Raw genomic sequence first — 20,502 nt, forward strand, 5'->3', positions numbered from 1 at the left:
AAAACATTATGTTTAAATTTGCTGTCAGTCCTCAGGAACTGTTCTTGCTATGCCCTGATTCCCTAAAAAAATCCATCGTCCATTACCATTAAAAAAAACAACCAAACAATAATATTTATATAATCATCAAATATAAGACCTGGTTGGCTCTGCCAGGAGGTTCTTGGACATAGATCTCAACAAGACAATGAGCCAAATAAACTTGGAAATTAAACTCAGAGATGTTTAACACAAATCAACCTTTTACATGGCACTGTATGTAAACCTTAATGTGTGTGTGTGTGTGTGGTGTGTGTGTGTGTGTGTGTGTGTGTGTGTGTGTGTGTGTGTGTGTGTGATAGAGAGAGAGAGAGAGAGAGAGAGAGAGAGAGAGAGAGAGAGAGAGAGAGAGAGAGAGAGAGTTTCTGGAAAGTTCTCTTCCAATCTTGTATTTGGCAGATGGACCAACTTCCAGGAAATTCTCGAATGTGTTTTGAACACTTGCCCAGAGCGAGCTGACGTCCGGCTGGAAAACCCGTGAAGATTGAGAGAGAGGAAGGAGAGTCAAAAAAGCCTTGAAGAATGTTCAGTGTACACATTACTGCTTCAGATTATGCTGAAATGGAAACTAATTTAGGAGAGAGATGGTAAGAGAGAGAGAGAGAGTGAGTGGGAATGGGTGTGAGACAGAAAGATTCAACCATCAGATCTCATTGAGAAAAAAACACCTGCTATTAAGTTATTTGATCAGCAGAAACATGTTGTAGTATTCACTGAAGCTACCAGACAAATATCCTTATGTTTTGGTCAATTTTCTGATATTTTCTCCAAGATCTTCTGTATTGAATTTAAAGGAGCAGTTAATCATTTCTAGAGCACCCTGCTGTTTATAAAGGTGAACTGCAATGAATAAGTTCGACCACACCCTTTCTGTTAAAACAGGGTCAGAAAAAATGAAGACACTTTTCAGATCTTCCATTGTAATATCACAATAAAAATCATTAACATCACACATACTTGTAGTGAAAAGGTCAAAAATTACATACATCAGATACATTCAATTTGAATACACAATAAATTAATTCTTCTGAGGTATACTTTATTGTATATTGTATATAATTATTGTATATAATTCATCTGATTATTACAGAACTGTAATGAATACATTTTACAAACTGCACCTTTAATACAGTGTATTTGTGCTGAACAATGTGGTAATACATGCACTGGGCTACTCACTTTACACACACAACTTGTATACAACGCATACATTCTTCCCTTGTACACTCATTGTCAAACAGCAGGTTGGGTCGGGTCTTGCCTCATATATACGCATGTTACGGGATTGTATGGATGTCTTTGTGCACGGTATGTGTGTGTGAGAGGAGGGGCTCTGGTGCTATGTGGTTCAGCAACTATTTCTGCATTCTTTAAATGTTCTCTTGTCATTCAATCTCCTTCAGCCAACAACAGCATGAGCTCATAGGCTATCCCTCATGTGCAAATAGAAGGGGCACAATTGATTTTTAGATAACAAAAAAAAAATCTATAAAACATTAAAACGTGTGTCAGTGTTTGCATCGTATTACAGTCTTTACCATTTCCATGGCAACAAACACTCAGCTGAATAATATCTACCAAACACATCGCCTCCAATCTGGGTGAATTCACTTCATTTGTATATTATGGCCCCAGAAGCATCATTTACCCCTAGAGAACATTTTTAAGAGTAAGGATGTATATCAAGCAAAAAAGCAGAATTCATTTTCATATGCAGACAATGTGTTGAAAATTTGGCCTTATATCTCACCACCAGTTTTGCAAAGTGACTCTTCCTGTTTGGACTTGGAGTGCAAAGAGGTATTGTTCCACCTCTGCAATGTAAATAAAAATGAAAATGCCACATGCAAACATTGTTGTGATTTATAATGTTGTTGTTGTTTTTTTTGCACATGTCTAAAAAAGTTTGTAAAATAACACTTTGTCATAGAAAGCTTTATTAACCTTAATTATTAGTGGCATTTCTTCTTCTTTTTTATGTTTTAGAACATTTCCTTACTGCCCCAATATCTAGTTTCTTGTTTCAACCGTAAACATATAATTTACCTACATCAGTCTTAATAAATTTCGAGTTTGCATCCTGGACAAAGTGACTACTGTATATACATCAAAAGATCAAAATCAAAATCAGGCCAGTCTCGCCGATTCCCCAGATGGGGCACGACCTGGGTCCAATCTCCTAAAGGGAATGGTGTTTCTATGGGGGAGGTTTTCTAGAACCTTCTAATTGCTTCCTGGTAGGCTAAAGATGGGTGTCTCCCTGGTGTGAGTAATGCATGGATAGTACAATTGTAATGCTTAGAACAAAATAAACAACGAGTAGTAACATCTTAATGAAAATGATTTTGCTGTCGTTGTTTTGAATAATAGGATAGCTTCTTTTTTTAAATTCTATTTTGTGCATCCTTACAACCCCCCCCCGCCCACACACACCCAACTAACACACACACACACACCCAACTACCCCCCCCCACACACACACACACCTTTTTCTTTTTGTCCTCCTTAGGACCTTCGATGGGAATAATGATTAAGCAGATAGTTAATATTCTCCTACACTTCAATTAAACCTAAGAAAACTTTATAAAGAAAGTTAAAATAAAAAACAAAAGCTGTCTTTGTCAATGGAATCGATTATATTCATATTCATACCCTAGATGTATAAGGGTGCATATTGCTTTTTTTTTTTAAATCCTTACTTCATTTTTAGGGGAGTGGAGGAAGGGCGGGGACTGAGCGCTGGGTGAGGAGGTGGGGCAGTGGGGGCGGTACTTTCATCCCGACTACTCTCATCCCTGCGTGACGTACAGCGCCGTTACCGCCCCCACCACAAGCAGACGTACTTAATTTCAGACATCACGCCACTGAGGAAGCCACGCCCCCTCCCCCTGCACGCGCTCCTCTTATGAGATGGATGAGATTTGATGCCAGGAGGATTTTCACTGTACGCTCGCGCTCTCTCGGACCTGCACTAAACAATACAGTTTACTGAATTAAGATATTTTCTGAGTAGGTAAAAAAAGCCTATAAATATACCTGTTGAGATGTTACTGAGGAAAAGCTGGTGTTTAGTTTTGAGCTGCATATTGCTCGGAATCATCTCTCTGCCTTTAAACAGTAAGTTCCATCAACCTGTTAAAATTATTTGCTATGTTTCTTTTGTTTAATGCTAATTTAAAGGATGTATTGGTAATGTTGAGTAAACATGTTTTATTGCATTACATATGCTACAGTTTAAAATGCATGTCTAATTAAACCTTACACACAACTATTTATTACTGATATTTTATGTGACATAAGTTATATTAAAATCATAGTTTTTTTTACAAGGTACTAATATTCATATAACTTCCTTATACATCATTGGTTTATTAAGATATTCGTCACATAGGCTGCGTTTGATATATGTAATACAATAAGCTAATAAGATAAGAATATACATTGATTTTTGTTTGTTAAATGTCGACTGTGAACATTTATTTCTGGTCATTTTAAGTTTTGGTGTTTTCTACTTAAACAAACTTGTTGATAGTGAGCATTACACGAGGTATCCCATCATTCACATGATTGATTTTACACTTATTTCACATGATGAAAATGTCTTTCAACAGACACGAATCATAAACTATGGATTTCTGGTTAATCGTTTAATTATATTTATTAGAATGAATGGGATTCACACTGACTGATTTCATTGGTTACACAATGACCGCATGTGTTGCGTCGTCCAATCAGAAGCGAGCTCTTGGCTTTGTTGTGTTTAGCATGGATGCAAGTATAACTAAAGTGCGTGCTGGAGACCGGCTTCAGTGACCTGGGTGCGGCCTTATGAATTTTCCTCTGGGATTCATTATTATTATTATCTGCATTATAACATCTCTCACCCATAACCACTAGTTATGTTAATTTGCATATGTGCTCTACTGTATGTCCTCACAATCCTCAGTTCATTCCTCTTTTATTAACAGTGGTTCAGTTGTTATTGTAGCACCCAGATCATTTTATATTGTACAGTCATTGCTGAATAAAGGTCTCTCTCTCTCTTTCTCTCTCTCTCTCTCTCTCTGAAATCCTGCCCTGTCATCTTTTGTAAAAAGTCGATAAACTTGTCTGAGCAGTGTTGCTACTTCAAACAACATTCAAAGCATTTCTTTCCTTTGTCAATTGGACGAACTAAAATACAGATACCTATAATTCTAAACCTATTATACAGTCAGTCTTACAGATTCACTGCCATTCCAAAGTTTTTAAACACTATCATTTTAAATCCTTTACAATAAAAGAAGGTATAGATGGACAGATAGACTGCAGGGCTCTTGAGCAAGGCTCTTAAATTTGGCATCTGCCAAATGCCATAAACGAAACAGAATGACATTTTTTTGCTTTTAGGGTTGTTAGTTTCTTCCATAGTGGTTACCGATTGGGACAATTCATTGCACAGGACGGTCTGGTTTTAAATTTTCCTTGCAGCAGAGACATAGGCAGTAGTGCAGTAAACAAAGCGCTGATGTAAACCCATAAAAGGCAGGGGACAAGGCTGAGGAGAGGATTGTAATGGAAGAAAATGTCACAAGAATTGCAGTCGGACAAGATTCATAGATGTCCTATTCATGTTTAAAAGCACTTTTGTGATAACTGCCGTCACTGTATTTTAACAATACCTTATATGAGCATGACATATATGTTTTTGCATCAGGTGGCCAGAAGCAAAATAAAATTTTAAATCAGCCGTATTGTACCTTAGAAGCAGAGAAGAGCTCTGAGTAGTCAATATACTTACAGATTATTTTAGTTGTATTACTGCTATAATGCCAAAGCTGAGTTCAGATATCAGATAGAGCGGCACATCTATAGCGGATGTTAAATGCTTGATTCTGATTCATTTGAAAGTCTTGATCAATTCAGTATAATAGCAGTTCGGAACATACTACAGTCCTGCCTGCAAAGTTTATATTAATGTCCTTATTCTCAGTTTCAATATCACCAACTAACACAGAGACATACTATAGCGAAGTTCACAACATTGCACGTAACTATAAATGGATAAAAAGTATGAAGTACATAAAATGTTAATTGTTGTGAAATTGCTGTGGTATAAGAGGAATAAAACAATGTAGGACTTCAGGGTGTCGACATTAACATCATGCCTTGCCTTGCTGTGTTATTCCTAATTTAGACGACATGTAGGTTCAGGATTAAGGTCGCAATCCTTGTAGGACCCTATGATGCAACTTCAGTTTGCTGAGATAAATTACCCAGCTAATTACGTATTCGGCAAATAGAAAATACCCTTTTAGATAAAGTTTTGTCTTCAGGGATAAAATGAAGGCAATTATTTTTTCAAAGGTCATTTTTTTGTTATTTTAAGATAGTTGAGTTTACTTGTTGGATTTATAACACAAAAGGTATCTAAAAATAGTTTTTGTGTGACGTAGATAAAATCCGAACGGCATGTAATAATAATAGAGATATTGAATTGAAGAAAGCGCACTACTGTAGGTTCAGTGGTGACCTTTTTCTCAAACAAACAACACCCCAGGACAAGCCCATTTTTACAATAGAGCACATTTTTAACATTCACCTGTCTTGCCTCATTAACCAGGTTTGGGGGAAGTGACAAACTCTTCAGAGTGAAATCTAAAAGTTTTAGGAGTGAATGTGTGGAAATCCCCAAAAGTGCTTGTGTGGTCTGTGGGAAAGTGAGCCATGCTTCCTGTGCCAGTATATTATGCAATAACATGGAGAAAGGAAAGCATGGTTTGTTTGTTTTTTCAATTAAATAAAAATGAGAAATACACATGTTCGAAACCTTTTCTTTCTTTCTTTCTTTCTTTCTTTCTTTCTCTCTTTCTTTTCTTTCGTTGGTGTTTATAAGTGTAGCTTTGTAAAGCAAATTTTCGTGCAGGTTAGAAGAGGACAACCTCAAAGACAGGGATGGTCACTGAATTTCCTGTATATGATGCAACAGTTTAATCTTAGATAGTTTTTTATGACAAAACACTTTTGACTAATACCCGGTCTGCTGTCAGTTGCCAGGAATTACAGGCTTTTCCAAAACTCAGATTGCTACAGCATCTGTCCAGTTCCCGATAAGGTTATTATAACAGACTTTCTCCGCCTCCACCGTCGCCTGCGTGGTGTTTGAATTATGCAGAACATCCACTGAGACCAATGAGCAACTGGTGGGGTGATTATTAAACTCCTCCTTACACCATTGTCTTAAAGAGGCAGGCAAAAATGTCATCTGAGATCGAAGCAACCAAAGACCTGATTCTGTAACCAAAAACAAAGAAACGAAAAGAATGTAGTGACTGTCTGTCTGATAACATCTGACCTGAGCTGTAAGCTGGGCTGAGCAACAGCAAAAAGTACCTTTCTTTCTTTCTTTCTTTCTTTCTTTCTTTCTTTCTTTCTTTCTTTCTTTCTTTCTTTCTTTCTTTCTCATCAGGTTTTTTAACAAACATTAATTCATTCCAATGGTCACACCTGGCTGCCTGGTTACATTAATACAACAGTCTCAACAATTACAGGGCGTGTATAGGGTGTGTGTGTGTGTTGTGTGTGTGTGTGTGTGTGTGTGTGTGTGATCTGAATGTGAGTGTATCTGAATGTCATGGTCATCTGAATGTACACAGTGCTTCTTATCTGTTCAGATAAACTTTATAGCTTCCCATGATTAAAGTTTGCGAAGTTGTTAATCATTAACACATCAATATCATTAGACACTGTCAGCTTCCTGCATGTTTTTTTTCCCCATGCTGTACAGTCTGAATTAAAAACAGCAAATAAAGTTTCATATTGGTTAAAAAGAGGATTATAGAAAAAAAATTGTTCCTTTAATGTTGCTCCACTTGCTTTGCTGCAGATGCTGCTACATGTAACGAGCGGCAGTTTCAGTGTGGGAACAAGAAATGCATCACAAATCGTTGGGTGTGTGATGGGACGGACGACTGCGGGGATGGAACCGATGAGCTCCCTGTCACCTGCAGTGAGTCATGTGTTTACTCTTCCATTGTCATTAGATCCGTAGATCATTCATTGCACTGTATTCAACATAATTTGTCTGTATTTAACATTCGCTCTTCTAACGATGTTCTGTCTGATGTCCAGCCGAGAAGAAATGTCTGGCGTCGGAGTTCACCTGCAGTCAAAGCCCTGTTCAGTGCGTATCCTCCATGTGGCGCTGTGACGGAAAGGCAGACTGTGAGAATGGAGCGGATGAGCTCGGCTGCGGTACGTCTTCATCGATCGCGTACCAGTGTCGTATGATTACTGTTGAAAGACATTACATGAATTTGAAACATTCAGACATTGCGGGACTCCCACTGTTTCCTGTTCATAAAGTTTAATGACTTCAAATGAAGTGTGCATACATGTGAGCTAAATAGCTATGTAAGTATCTTGTTTATAGCAAACAAAGGTACATATCAGGTGTGATCACAGAGCTTTGTAAGAGTAGTTATGAAAGTTAACAATAGGAATACTGATTTGTTGAATCAATTTTAAGTCTTTAAATTTAAAGAAAAAAAATCTCCTGAAGTGAGAAATCAGCCAGGCTTTGTGATATTAGTAAAGTTGATTTAACATTTAACACCAGTGCTTAACCCTCATTTCATATCTCTCCTCAGCTCTGAAGAACTGCACGGCAGACGAGTTCCGCTGTTTAGACGGCGAGTGCATCTCTTCCTCGTTTGTCTGCGATGAGGACTCTGATTGTTCAGATGGCAGCGACGAGGCCTCTTGCCCCAAGCGTACTTGTACAGCTGGCTCTTTCCAGTGCAACAACACGGTGTGCGTTCCGCAGCTGTGGGCTTGTGACGGAGACGAAGACTGCGCTGATGGCTCAGATGAGTGGAGTGTCCACTGCGGCCAAAAACCGACACCAAGCCCTTGTAGTGGACAGGAGTTTCAGTGCAGCAACGGCGCGTGCATCCACAGCATGTGGCGCTGTGACGGAGGATTTGACTGCACTGATCAATCAGACGAATCCAACTGCAGTGAGTCAAAGTCTTAACAGAGACATTGATAATGCATTATTCTTTAAGTATCCTTCAATTAAAAGGCAATGGGGTAAGATTACTGGACACTACGTATATGTCTCATGTATGTTTCTTGTTTTTCATAGCTGCGGCCACTTGTCAGCTCGATGAGTTCCGCTGTGGTGACGGTAGCTGCATCCCTGGGATCCGACAGTGTGACGGCGAGTTCCATTGCAAGGACCTGAGTGATGAAAAAGACTGTGCCAAAGGTGAGCGCATTTTCTCCCACAGCTGTGGCGGTATGGTCTACATCATGCTTGCTACTGTTTATTTACTACTACATATCTTTCTTCAAACATAAACATTTAGTAATGTTTAATATTCAATGCACTTGTTTGTCTACAGTGAGTAAATGTGAAGGTCCGGACACTTTCCAGTGCCGCAGTGGCGAGTGCATTAGCATCGATAAAGTGTGCAACAAGCAGCGTGACTGTAGGGACTTGTCTGACGAGCCTATCAAAGAGTGCAGTGAGTTCAAATATCATATAACCATCTACTGTACATGTATACACATCTGAGTCTCAGAATGTTAGCTTACTGGAACTTTACATCACAAAGACAAGACTAAAAATAGCCTAGATAAAGCAGAAGAAAGTGCAGAATCATGGAATGATTTAAAGGATGAGTCAGCAGTTTTTTGCCAGAACAGCATTCTCAGATTCCAGGAAAGGTGAAGAAAATATCTGCTCAGTAGGAAATCTTCAATCTCAGGAGAAAAAACAAACAAACTGCAAACCTCTAACATCCAGTCAATCAGAACAAACAGGCATCTCTATAAGTCTTCAGTCTTCAAAAATGTGTTCTTCTGGGGTTTTTTTTAAGAGAACGACCCTAAATCGTTTTATGTAACCTATATTTGTAATAATGGGCCATTCATGAGGTCAGTTTGTTCGGTGAGCACCTTATTTTGCGCTATCTGTGTATTTTGGCTGTGTAGCTTTGAAGAGAACATTGACGGGAGGGGCTGAATTTGTTTGGCTTTTGAGTTTCAAAACAGCTAACTTTGCCCAAAATTGCTGACTCAGAGCCCAGATTGGTGTCGGTTTCTAAATGAACCGACTCATTTTTATCCCCAGATATCAATGAATGCCTTGAAAATAATGGTGGCTGTTCTCACACCTGTAATGACCTGAAGATCGGCTACGAGTGCCTCTGCCCTACAGGCTACCGTCTGGTGGACCGCAACCGTTGTGAAGGTAACTCCAGTGTTCTAGCAGTGTCTAGAGTGAAAAGAAAGAATGAAATGAGTAGACAAGTTGAAGCTTGTTTATGTTTGACATCAAGGCTGTTTTCTGTTGCAGATATTGATGAGTGTGCTGACCCTGACACCTGCTCCCAGGTGTGTCTGAACCTGGTGGGCAGCTTCAAGTGTGACTGTCAAGCAGGCTATGAGATGGACCCCATGACTAAAGAGTGCAAAGCTGTTTCTGGTACAGTACATCAAAAAACATTTGCTAGAATTCTTCACTGTTAGTTTAGTCAATAACACAGAAGTATTTCTGGTCAATGATATTAGAATTGAAAACCAAAAGGAAGCTGAAGGAGAACCAGTGAATTATCTAAGCTAGAAGCAGCACAATGGGAAATTGAGGGAAGTGGGTCAGGGAACATATTTACACTTCTGCTTATTCTAAACATGCAGAGATTATGTGTAAGCCAGGTCCTCACCACATAGCAAACAAAGTGTTATTAGCATGGTCACATACTGAAATCTGTATATGGGGGAAGTCGTGGCCTTTCGTGGCCCCCCCAAGTGCTCCCTGGGTGCCGCTGTATGTCACGTCACTTCACTTCACTTTATATAAGCAAATGAACCAGTGATCTGTGATTCAGGGAATTCTATCACATATCATTAGCACCATTTTCAAAATATTACCTTAACATGATTGATTAAAATATAATGTGAAAAGTACATATTTATCTCTAACTGCTATCAATTGTTTCCTTGTCATTCAGGTAACATTCCTTACCTGTACTTTGCCAACCATCATGAGGTGAGGAAGATGGCACTGGATAAGAAAGAGTACACGTGTCTGATCCCACAGCTGAAGAACGTGGTGGCACTTGACATGGATGTGTCCAATGGGACAATCTTCTGGTCTGATCTTTTCCACAAAAAGATCTACAGGTGAGAAAGTTCATCATATCAATTAAGGAAACTAGGCAGGAAGAAAAAAGCTGAGGGGGGGAAAACAATCAGAACTGATAAGAAAATCATCTTAAGAATGACTGAATTTATACAGATTACTTTATATGCAAATTACTTTAACTGGACTATTTTATTCCTAAGAGGTTAAAATATTTTAAGCAACAACGTGATTAGAAACAATTAGATTCCTGAGAAGCCCTGAATGCGCTCTACTGGTCTTTTAATGCAAAACGGCTTTATTTTCTTATTCAAATCCATCACCCTTTGATGCGTTTTCAATTTCTGCTTTGCTCCAACAGCCAAAGGAATTAACATGGTCTGAGATACAGCTTTAACTCTTCCTGTGCAGTTAAAGTAAACTTCTGGTCCTAAAACTGATTTACTTATTTCCCAGCTCTCCCATAGACGAGGCTGCTTATCCGGCAAACCACGTCACGTTGATTGGCAAACAAATCTCCTCTCCTGATGGCTTGGCTGTTGACTGGATTCACGGCAACATCTACTGGACCGACAGTTTCTTTCAAAGCATTTCTGTGGCAGCAAAGGATGGGTCCAAGCACAAGACTCTTATCAAAGAGGGCTTGAACAAGCCACACTCTATTGTTGTAGATCCAGTGCACAAGTAAGCTGTGGTGTATTTGCTATAATATTTACCTCTATATGAATAAACATGATGGTTAACGAACGACTCGATAAAGGAGTCTCGAGTTCTTTCCTAACACACCAGATCCAGTTCATCAGCTGAATATCATGTTGTTCATGAGCTGGATCAGGTTTGTTGGAAGCTGAGGAAACTCAAAACTGTGGAGAACCCATGGTCTATTAAGTTAATGGCCTGTGTATTTGATTGCCACTGTAGCTTCATGTACTGGACCGACCGGGGAAACCCTGCCAAGATCGAGAAAAGTGGCTTGAATGGGGCAGACCGTACAGCTCTGGTCACTGACAACATCGTCTGGCCCACTGGCATCACGATAGGTGAGTAAAAAGTTTCTATTCACTTTAGAACCTACATACAATGCATTAATCACATGAATGCTCCCATATTGTCTAATTTATGTATGTTGTTTATGCTTCTGGGCTCTTTGTGGCTTTAAAATAATTAAATCTGAGACAGGATTTTTTTTTTACTGGAAATGTACATTATGAATGTACATGTGTTTGTGCTCAGACTTGGTGAATCAGCGGCTGTACTGGCTGGACGCTAAACTGCACATGCTTTCCAGCATCGGTGTCGATGGTGGATTGCGTCATACCCTCATCGTTGACGAGAGGCAGCTGGCTAATCCGTTTTCGCTGGCTGTTTTTGAGGTGTGAGCTTGTGTTATAAAGTGGGATTTTTAAAAAGCTGTTTCAACAGCATCTACAGTAAATCCTCTGGAGTAGTTTAGCAGTAGTTTAGTCTAACGTTTACCTCTTTATCCTGTAAGAATGAAATTTGTGGTCTACCTCCTAATTTTCCACTTCCATATTTGGAAATGGTCATCAACATTCACATTTACTATATTTAGTTAGCCAGCTAGCAAAGTTTTAAGTCATCTTTTTTTTTTATTATTATTATTCTATACTGTTAACATTAAAAATGCTAGCTAGCATGAGCTAACCTGACAGGATTTCTTAAGAATTTTAAGGCTTATTGTCATATATTTGATACATTATGCACAGGCTACAGCTAGCCAGCTAGCTAGCATGAGGTAAACTGACAGAATTTGATATATTCATAAATTAATTTTCTTTTATTCACTTTTAAAGCTAGTTAGACAATAAGCATTAGTTAACCATTACAGGATTTTTAAGATGCTTATTAAGACATACTCTTAAATTTTTAGATATCCAAACCTAAAACTATTAAGCTAGCTAACATGGCCTAACCTGAAAGGAATTCTGATTTATTTATAAATATACAGTATATTTAGTAATTGATTTTGTTTTTTTATTGATATACTTTGTTTGGTTTTGACCATGGCTTTTATGTACTGTGTTACACAGGAGAAAGTGTTTTGGACAGACATGTCCAGTCAAAGCATCCTGAGTGCAAATCGTCTGACTGGAAAAAACATAACGATAGTATTGGAGAACCTCATGTCTCCCAAGGACATTGTGCTGTACCACAACCTCAAGCAGCCCAAAGGTGAGGGATTTAAATCTATAGCCACAACAAAAGACCTCCCCATTGTTTTTGTTGCATGTTTTTTTACCTGTTGTTTAACTGTCCAGGTACAAACTGGTGTGAAGAAGGGAACCAAGTGAATGGTGGTTGTGACTATTTGTGTCTTCCGGCTCCACAAGTGAATCAGCATTCCCCAAAATATACCTGCACCTGCCCCGATCACATGGTCCTCGGCCCTGATATGAGGAAGTGTGTAGAAGGTACGTGAAAAACAAATAAAAGTTCTCTCTGTTAAATAATTTTGCAAAGAATCCAGTGTACACCATTTTTATGTTCAGTGTTTGCTTCCTTACATTATATAACGTATGAAGCCAATGTAGCTGATGTGCTAGAAGTCTATCTTTTTCTCAGACAGACAGAGAGACAGACAGATACCTTAAAACGACAAGTTTAGTGCAATTGTGCACAAGATGAATTGAGGGTGGATTTAAAGAAGAAATTTGTTCAGAATTGGATTAAATGGATTCTAATAATGTATACACACTTCATGAATACAGCATTGTTATTTTACTATTATCTATATGTTTATGAACAGAAACATAATTTTTTTTTTGTAAATGCAGTTGTACTTTACAGAAGGTTTTGAGTAAGATGGACTTTAATTCTCTATTTGCTTCCAGAAACAAAAAGGTTAAGTGAAAAAAAAATGTTTCCTGAACAATGTTTGGCTTTACATCAGTTTAACATGGTATTTACACATTTTTTAACACAGTTGTGAAGCCAGTGGCAACTACATCTATAGTTCCACCACCAATTCCAGCTGATACTACACCAAAACGGCCTGACGTACAAACCACCACCACCACCACAATACCAGTAACTACAGGCTCCATGACTTCCTCAGATGCTGTTGAGTTTCAAAAGAATGTCCCAGAAACCAAAACTGAGATCACGGCAAATGAAGGTAACAGATACTATCAGAATGTACATGTATGCTAATCAGTACTGACTCATATATCATGTGTTTAAGTATTGTAATCGTTTCTTTCTTTGTCCTGTAGGTTCAATTGATGTGCACATTGCAGACACCAGCCCTTCACAACACTCTGTTGCTCTCTATATCATCCTCCCTCTAGGTTTGTACATGAGCTACATACTATATATATATATATACACCCATCTAGTATATTCCATATCTACAATATTTCCTTTTCTTCTGCTGCTCAGTGGTGTTATGCCTGACTGCATTTGGCGGCATGCTGCTGTGGCGTCACTGGAGACTGAAGAACACCAACACCATCCACTTTGATAACCCTGTTTACCAGAAAACTACAGAGGACCAGGTGCACATATGCAGGAGTCAAAGCCAAGATGGCTACGTCTACCCAGCGGTAAGATGGCATAATCCCATTTAGACAGCCTGCTGCGATTTATTGTAAAATAAAGTATTCGTATTACACTAACTCTGTTCAGTTACATGTTAATCTGTACATTTTTTTACACACCGACAGTCTTAAATCTTAACAACTAATCTGTGTGATGTGACGGAGTAACCTTTACACAACCCTCTCTCTTATTCTCTTTTTCAGCATCAGATGTTATGTTTGGATGATGAAGAGGACAGTGCGTGATTATTCTCACAGAATGACACAAACAACCCCAAAGAAAGTCAAATCTGAAGTACAAGAGAGACTCAAAGGCTAACAAGGAACTCTAGATGATGTTTACATGCTTTAAGTCTCTTTTTTTGCTGCACAAATCTGAATGTAAAGGGGGAAAACCACAACATGGTTGACAGAAGAATGTCATCACCATGTGTACACACACACACACACACACACACACACACACACACACACATAGATGCTTTGAAACCAAAGCCAGCAGATTTCCTTGCCTTTAGAAGATGCATGCTTATAGCATTATAGTACATCTTGCAGGCAAAATGTAGTGCGATAGGAAGTAAGATTAGAATATGAAGAACCTCTGCAACACCCTCACCTTGAAAGAAGATTGTATATTTTGGTGAAACTTTTATGAGAAGCCCTGCATATGGACCACATGATGCATTTGTAAATTATACACAGCAGATTGCACTTACTGTAATAATGAAGAGCCCTTGCTTTGCTCTGACAGAATCTAGTGCATATTATTGGACGTATATTAAAGGAATACTTTAGAGTTTATCAACGTCATGTCTTTCCACCTTATCTGTAAAGTATGTTTGATTTCCATGCACAAGAATTTCAATTTATGGCATTTGGCACTCCTGAGAAGAGAACAGAAAACCTGTTCACATGAAACTAGACTTATAATGGAATGCTAATAATAGAGGGGCAGTTGCTGAATTGTATGACTATATATAAAAAAAAAAAAATTACGGTTAAAAAAAAACCAAAAAAACATTTAAAGCATAAATTTACAAATAGCCTTGATAAAAAAATTCACACATCAAACATTTCATATATAAATATTAATTGACTGCTCCAACATCTGCCTTTAGACCTTCATTATAAAATATGTTTGACATTTTTATCAAAGCAGGGAAACATGTTGAAATTCTTGTCCATGGTAATCACATGTTCACTGTGGACACTTCGGATAAGTTTAGAAGACTTTTGAGTTTGAGTAAAGCACGACTATTCCTTTAATGGAGGGTGTGAACATTTTGGCAGTGCGTAAATGTCAACGACTGCCCACAGATGTTCTTTAATCACTAATGAATGTGTGGTGTTTTTGTATTAATGCCATTGCCGGGCTTTACACAAAAGTGTTACCTGCAGTTTGACGTTGAATTTGTAAATAATACAGTACATCGCTTATATTTCTCTATGTGAAGATTTACCTTTGCCTTGCACTACACGACAAACTAGACTGCAGTACGAAGATATCTTGCACAGTCAGAAGAGATCTGGTATAGAAATGAAGTTTATGGAGATGAAGCATTTTAAGCCATGACAGACGTTTTTAACATGAAGGTCATTACCATACTACCATAACTTGCTAGACCAGACAGGTCTCCTATTCAAAGAACTATTCAGGGAGAAATAAATCAAAAACTCCATACAGGTTTGTTTATGCTGTGGTATTTTTGCACTTGAAGCGAACAGTTTGTTACCTCTTGTTGAAGAATGCAGATCATACAGAAGCTTTATGATATATGTTGTGAATGATCAACAGCATGTTAGCTTGTGATTTTTTTGGATAGCTATATGCCTGTACGATGCCTTAGTTCGATATGTGGCTTATCTGTTTTCAATTGAAACATGTCTTAAGATGAGAAGATTTTTGTCGCCTTAATTCTCAGGTGTCGGTACATAAACAGAATAACTGGCCAGAATAATGCAGTTATTTTATTTTTTTTGGGAGATAGTTTTAAAATGATATTTAAGACTGTGTAATCAACATCAACTCATGTATATCGACTATGCTGCTGGGTTTTTTTTGTACACTCCACAAATTGTTCCAATATCTATTTTGAAAACACTGCAGTTGTTACAGTAAATGAAGTCATAAGCTGAAGTGAATGTAAAATATGTACATAATGCTTGTGTATATACCTTTTCTGTCATTCAGTTGTTGTTTTTTTTAAGTTTATATATTTTAAACCACATTTTGTAAATAAGAAAAAGTGCTTTATTTATTGTATCATATCTATATATATTGGCAGTTTATTTTCTAGTTTCTTGACTATTTGTGGAATACAAGACTATTCTTGTCAGAATAAAATATCAGTCATACTTCATTTAATCTCTAATACACTATCAGAGGTGATAAAGTCCATTTTATTTTGTGTAGAAGTTACACCATGAGCAAATGGACACTTCCTGTGTAGTTATTATCTAGATACTGTAAAAGTACAGATTTGATTATGTGGGCATGTTACAAATCAAACAATGGAGGAATGCTTTATAAAGTTTGACTATAATGTGCTACTGTAATCCATCTGTAACAGCACACATGTTGTAATTCCAGTACATTAGAATTGCTTTGCGTTTCATGAAGAAATCCACAAATAACAGTACACTGTACTGAGCCATGTAAACTCCAGAAATGTCATATTGTATAAATAGCATAATAAATGACCTTGTATAAAATCACACAGTAAATTGTTAACTACAATGTTTGTGCCTTTCTATAATTGTACCAGGCCTTTGTTATTATAATAATTATTATTATTGTTGCTGTGATTTTGCAAAATATTTTGCAAAAAATCTAAAATATTAATTTAGCTTTTGCTTGCTAGAAGAGTATCAGAGCTCTTAAAATGAAGGAAAAGGCACTGAACAGAATTGTGTTTATTTTGTGTTATTGTTTAATAAATGACTTTATTCATCTGTGAAAAAATATGTTTAATATTCATGCTTAAAGGTACTGACAGCAGAAATAAATACAACCAAAGATTTCCACAGATATACAATTAATTACTTATTTAAATAAACACCTAACACACATAACAATTTTAAAGACACTTAAAACACATTGAATAGGTTTTTTCTGGTTCATTACATTTGGATGGATTCTCTTTATTCCTATTTGATAAAATCATATAAATTGTATTTATAGCCAAACTTTCCTTTAACCGTATGTCATCAAGGAAACTTCCAAGGTAAACTGTGGCCACATGCGTGTGAAAGCCACATGGTAAACAATTTCAGCAGAAAAGTCCCACCGGGTACTACAAAGATGATTGGCACCTAGGTGTAATAATGAAACTACAACCTACTTTTCGTATAAAAAAAATTTTCTATATATTTCTAGCTGTTTCACAACATGATTAGGGTTCATTCATATAATGCTTTAATTAGCATAAGTGGTACAGAAAGGTTAGCCTTAAAATTAGCATAAGTGTTGCAGAAAGGTTAGCCTTTGAAATTAGCATAAGTGGTACAAAGGAGCCATGAAACCTGTTTCTTTCCTGAATAAAGTAAAAAAAAAAAAACAGTGGTTAAGCCTAATGACCCTGTGTGTTACAACCCGATGAATAATAGAAAGAAAAGAGGATGTTGGTAAGAGGTTTTTTAGCCAAAAGAGACACTCCCAGAAACCCATACCTCTTGCACACACACCCCCAACACACATATACACTTCTTCCTGTCTGTAAGCAGGATAACTGTAAAAAAAAAAGAAAAAAGAAAAAAGAGTAGGGTAAGACTGTAGTGATAACACCACAGACCGTTTTTTAAAAAAACTCTGATCCTGAAGGAACTCAATATTCTAATTCACTAATCCTGCTAACAGACAGGAAGTAGATGGGGTGGCGGTTTGGTGATTCATCTCCAAGGGTTTCTGTGTCTGCTTGTCATCCTGTCAACATGTGCTTATCTCTGTATTATTCATAAGGTGCCATTAGTCTGTACCTACTCTATCCAGAAATGGAAGAGGCTTCATGGCTACTCCTTTACCATACTTAATTATGCTAATTAAGGCCTCTAATACTATATTTTATAAGGGTTAAGCCGATTTGGCATTTACGCTAATAAAACCCTGATAGATGAAGTTGTGAAATGCGTGAAGGTATAAACAAAAGTTCCAACAAAAAAAGTGTTTTATTTCCTTTTTTAGATCTAAAAGCTGAGCATGGACAAATAGATGAAAATATTTACCAGTTGGCTTTCACTTTATGCCTACTGTATGCTCACAATGTTGAAAAAAAATATGTTTTAATTGATTATGATGACTTTTTTCTGGCTTATAAGAGTTTTTGCTAATCTGCATGAAATCTCAACAAAGCAGTCACTCATCTAAACAAAAAAAAGTCTAGGTGTATTGTCTATAAAATACTTTTAATACCACCAACAAGCACGATTAATCGACCCTTTTGAAGGAACTAAAAACGAAAAAGAATAAGAAAAAAACACGCACAGAATAGCACTTTATGTACTTTTAGCTTGTGATAAGCTGGTGATGATGGTCCAGTTATTTCCGTGCACTCTAAGATGATACTGCTGGTCCAGTGTGTTCTGTGAACGTGGTCACGGTTGGAATGTAGTCAGATGAGAACATTAGAGAAATGAGTCACATATTTCTAGATACTGGGTCAACATGCCTTCTTAAATGCCTCTCTATTCAAGATTTTCACTGCCAACATATTTCCGTCGTCATCAGCAGATGTACTGATACACATTCACTGTGAATCCATGCAGGTGGATGTTCAGCATCCCTGGTTGATTTGCATATTCTAATCAGCTCATCCCTGATTGGCCTGCGTCCTTGTCGTGGGTGACTCTTAGCGCTCACACCACTTTTGAAGGTGTGTTCACTGACTACCATAACAAAGAGTGTGTTTCATCACACTTCAGAGACCTGAGCTACTTGCAGTTAAATAATAACCACTCCTATGTTCATTAATCAGCCCTGTGTTACAAACAGAACAAAACATTTGGAGGAGGACACTGATGGAGCGCAAATTAAGTGAATTAGACATTAGGCCTTAGTCATTGTTCTACCTTTTACGTTTTCCCAGAAGAATAAGTGCAATGAAAGTTCTCTAGGCATCGTCACAACTTTGCAGTTGCTATAGAGGGACGGAGTTATGAAAAGCAATTGTGTATCAGGGGGCCGTCATGCGGGACCGTCGCCGCACTCAGGGGAATCTAACTCGACCCCAGCAGCCGATTGAGACCCAGCTAAAGTTTCGGTGCCTCTGAAATGTTAATTACGGTTTCCATTGACACACGGCTAACAAACCCATGATATTAGCAAGCCGTTTATTTCTAAGAGTTTACTACTGCTGCTTTTCCTTCCTGGTCTCAGTAGTCATTAGTGAATTAGAGTTAACAATTAAACTATTATTATTACCAACAAACAGATTGGTCTGCCAGAAGAAATGTGGTTACTATAGTAATAAAAAAAGAGAGATTATATCATGTTATATTATATCGATAAGTATTTATTACAGCCGAGCAGACAAACGTTCAGAAAAACATGATTGTTCACAAATATTAAACATGTATAGAACTAGACTTAAATACCATAAAGGTGAGAATGAGAATGAGAATGAGACAGAGACACTGAAAGTGCCTCAGAGTCTGTGTGTGAGGTGGCTCGTCAATCATTTGTCCTGTCACCATTTCCAAAAGTCATTCTAAGTGGAACCAGTTGACCCAGATCAAACGTTTCAGCCTAAACCCAGTATTAGTGCAACAAAAACATTCTGTGATATTACTAACTCAGTCTTTTTAGCAAAGCTAAATTGATTATTTTAAATTATAATATATTATATATTATTTTGTGTAATGCATTATAGTATTTGTATTATTTTGTATACAGTATGTAAGCCAGTGCTTCTCCAGCTTTTTTGAAAAGTGCAACATGAATAAATAGTCTGCTTGCTCCTGACTAGGATGAGGACGTGTTAAAGGAGGGAAATTAGATGCCTGTGATATATGACATATTTTGCATTTAAAATGCACCAGATAACTGGTTATAGAGCTGCAGTGAAATAAAGCCATAAAGTTCACTACATCACTGATGCAGTGCATTGAGACAACTCTGATGTGTTATCTTTGGACTGATAAAAAAAAATATATATAATTTGTAACGTGTTAAAAAAAATCATATACAGAAAAACTTAAAACCAACTTTAACAAGCTGTTGTTAATGTTATAGATATTTTTAAACCCTATCTTGTTTGTGACTCATTTGTTGACGCACAACAGGCTGTAGTTTATGACTCTTTATAAAAGTGCTCCACTGCTTATCTCTGTGTGCAGGGAAAATATCTGCTCGGAATCAATGATGTAGGATGTATTGGGTTTTTTAAAAAACAAAAACAAAAAACAAACAGATTTAAATATTCCATATCCTGGGGGGTGTTAGTCATCTAATATTTAAATAACCTTGCATTTGTTGCATAGGAAATATTTTTTGCATCACTAAAGATGAATCACTAAATTATCTTATAAACACTATAAGACTTTTTTGGAATATGGAAATTTCATGGAAGATCGATTCAGTGTTCATTCATTCATTTTCTACCGCTTATCCGAACTACCTCGGGTCACGGGGAGCCTGTGCCTGTCTCAGGCGTCATCGGGCATCAAGGCAGGATACACCCTGAACGGAGTGCCAACCCATCGCAGGGCACACACACACTCTCATTCACTCATGCAATCACACACACTTTCCAAAGATGCCAATCAACCTACCATGCATGTCTTTGG

General features: G+C 37.5%; 1 protein-coding gene across 2 annotated transcripts; it reads left to right on the forward strand.

Annotated features, from left to right (window-relative positions):
• The first annotated feature begins 2,892 nt into the window (after positions 1-2,892).
• On the forward strand, positions 2,893-16,437 carry ldlrb (low density lipoprotein receptor b). Of its 2 annotated transcripts, XM_027133472.2 has the most exons (18): positions 2,893-3,156; positions 6,905-7,027; positions 7,150-7,272; positions 7,668-8,036; positions 8,165-8,287; positions 8,424-8,546; positions 9,155-9,274; positions 9,380-9,508; positions 10,035-10,206; positions 10,622-10,849; positions 11,087-11,205; positions 11,399-11,538; positions 12,217-12,358; positions 12,445-12,597; positions 13,110-13,301; positions 13,399-13,473; positions 13,565-13,728; positions 13,927-16,437. In XM_027133472.2, exons 1-18 carry the CDS (start codon positions 3,084-3,086, stop codon positions 13,966-13,968), a joined length of 2,610 nt encoding a protein of 869 aa, XP_026989273.2. In that variant the 5' UTR covers positions 2,893-3,083; the 3' UTR covers positions 13,969-16,437. The 2 variants fall into 2 exon arrangements, with proteins under 2 accessions (XP_026989273.2, XP_047669813.1); XM_047813857.1 differs by lacking the exon at positions 13,110-13,301.
• The last annotated feature ends 4,065 nt before the right edge of the window (positions 16,438-20,502 follow it).

Source organism: Tachysurus fulvidraco, chromosome 5 (assembly GCF_022655615.1).
Source record: "Tachysurus fulvidraco isolate hzauxx_2018 chromosome 5, HZAU_PFXX_2.0, whole genome shotgun sequence".
In the NCBI taxonomy this organism is placed as follows: domain Eukaryota; kingdom Metazoa; phylum Chordata; class Actinopteri; order Siluriformes; family Bagridae; genus Tachysurus; species Tachysurus fulvidraco.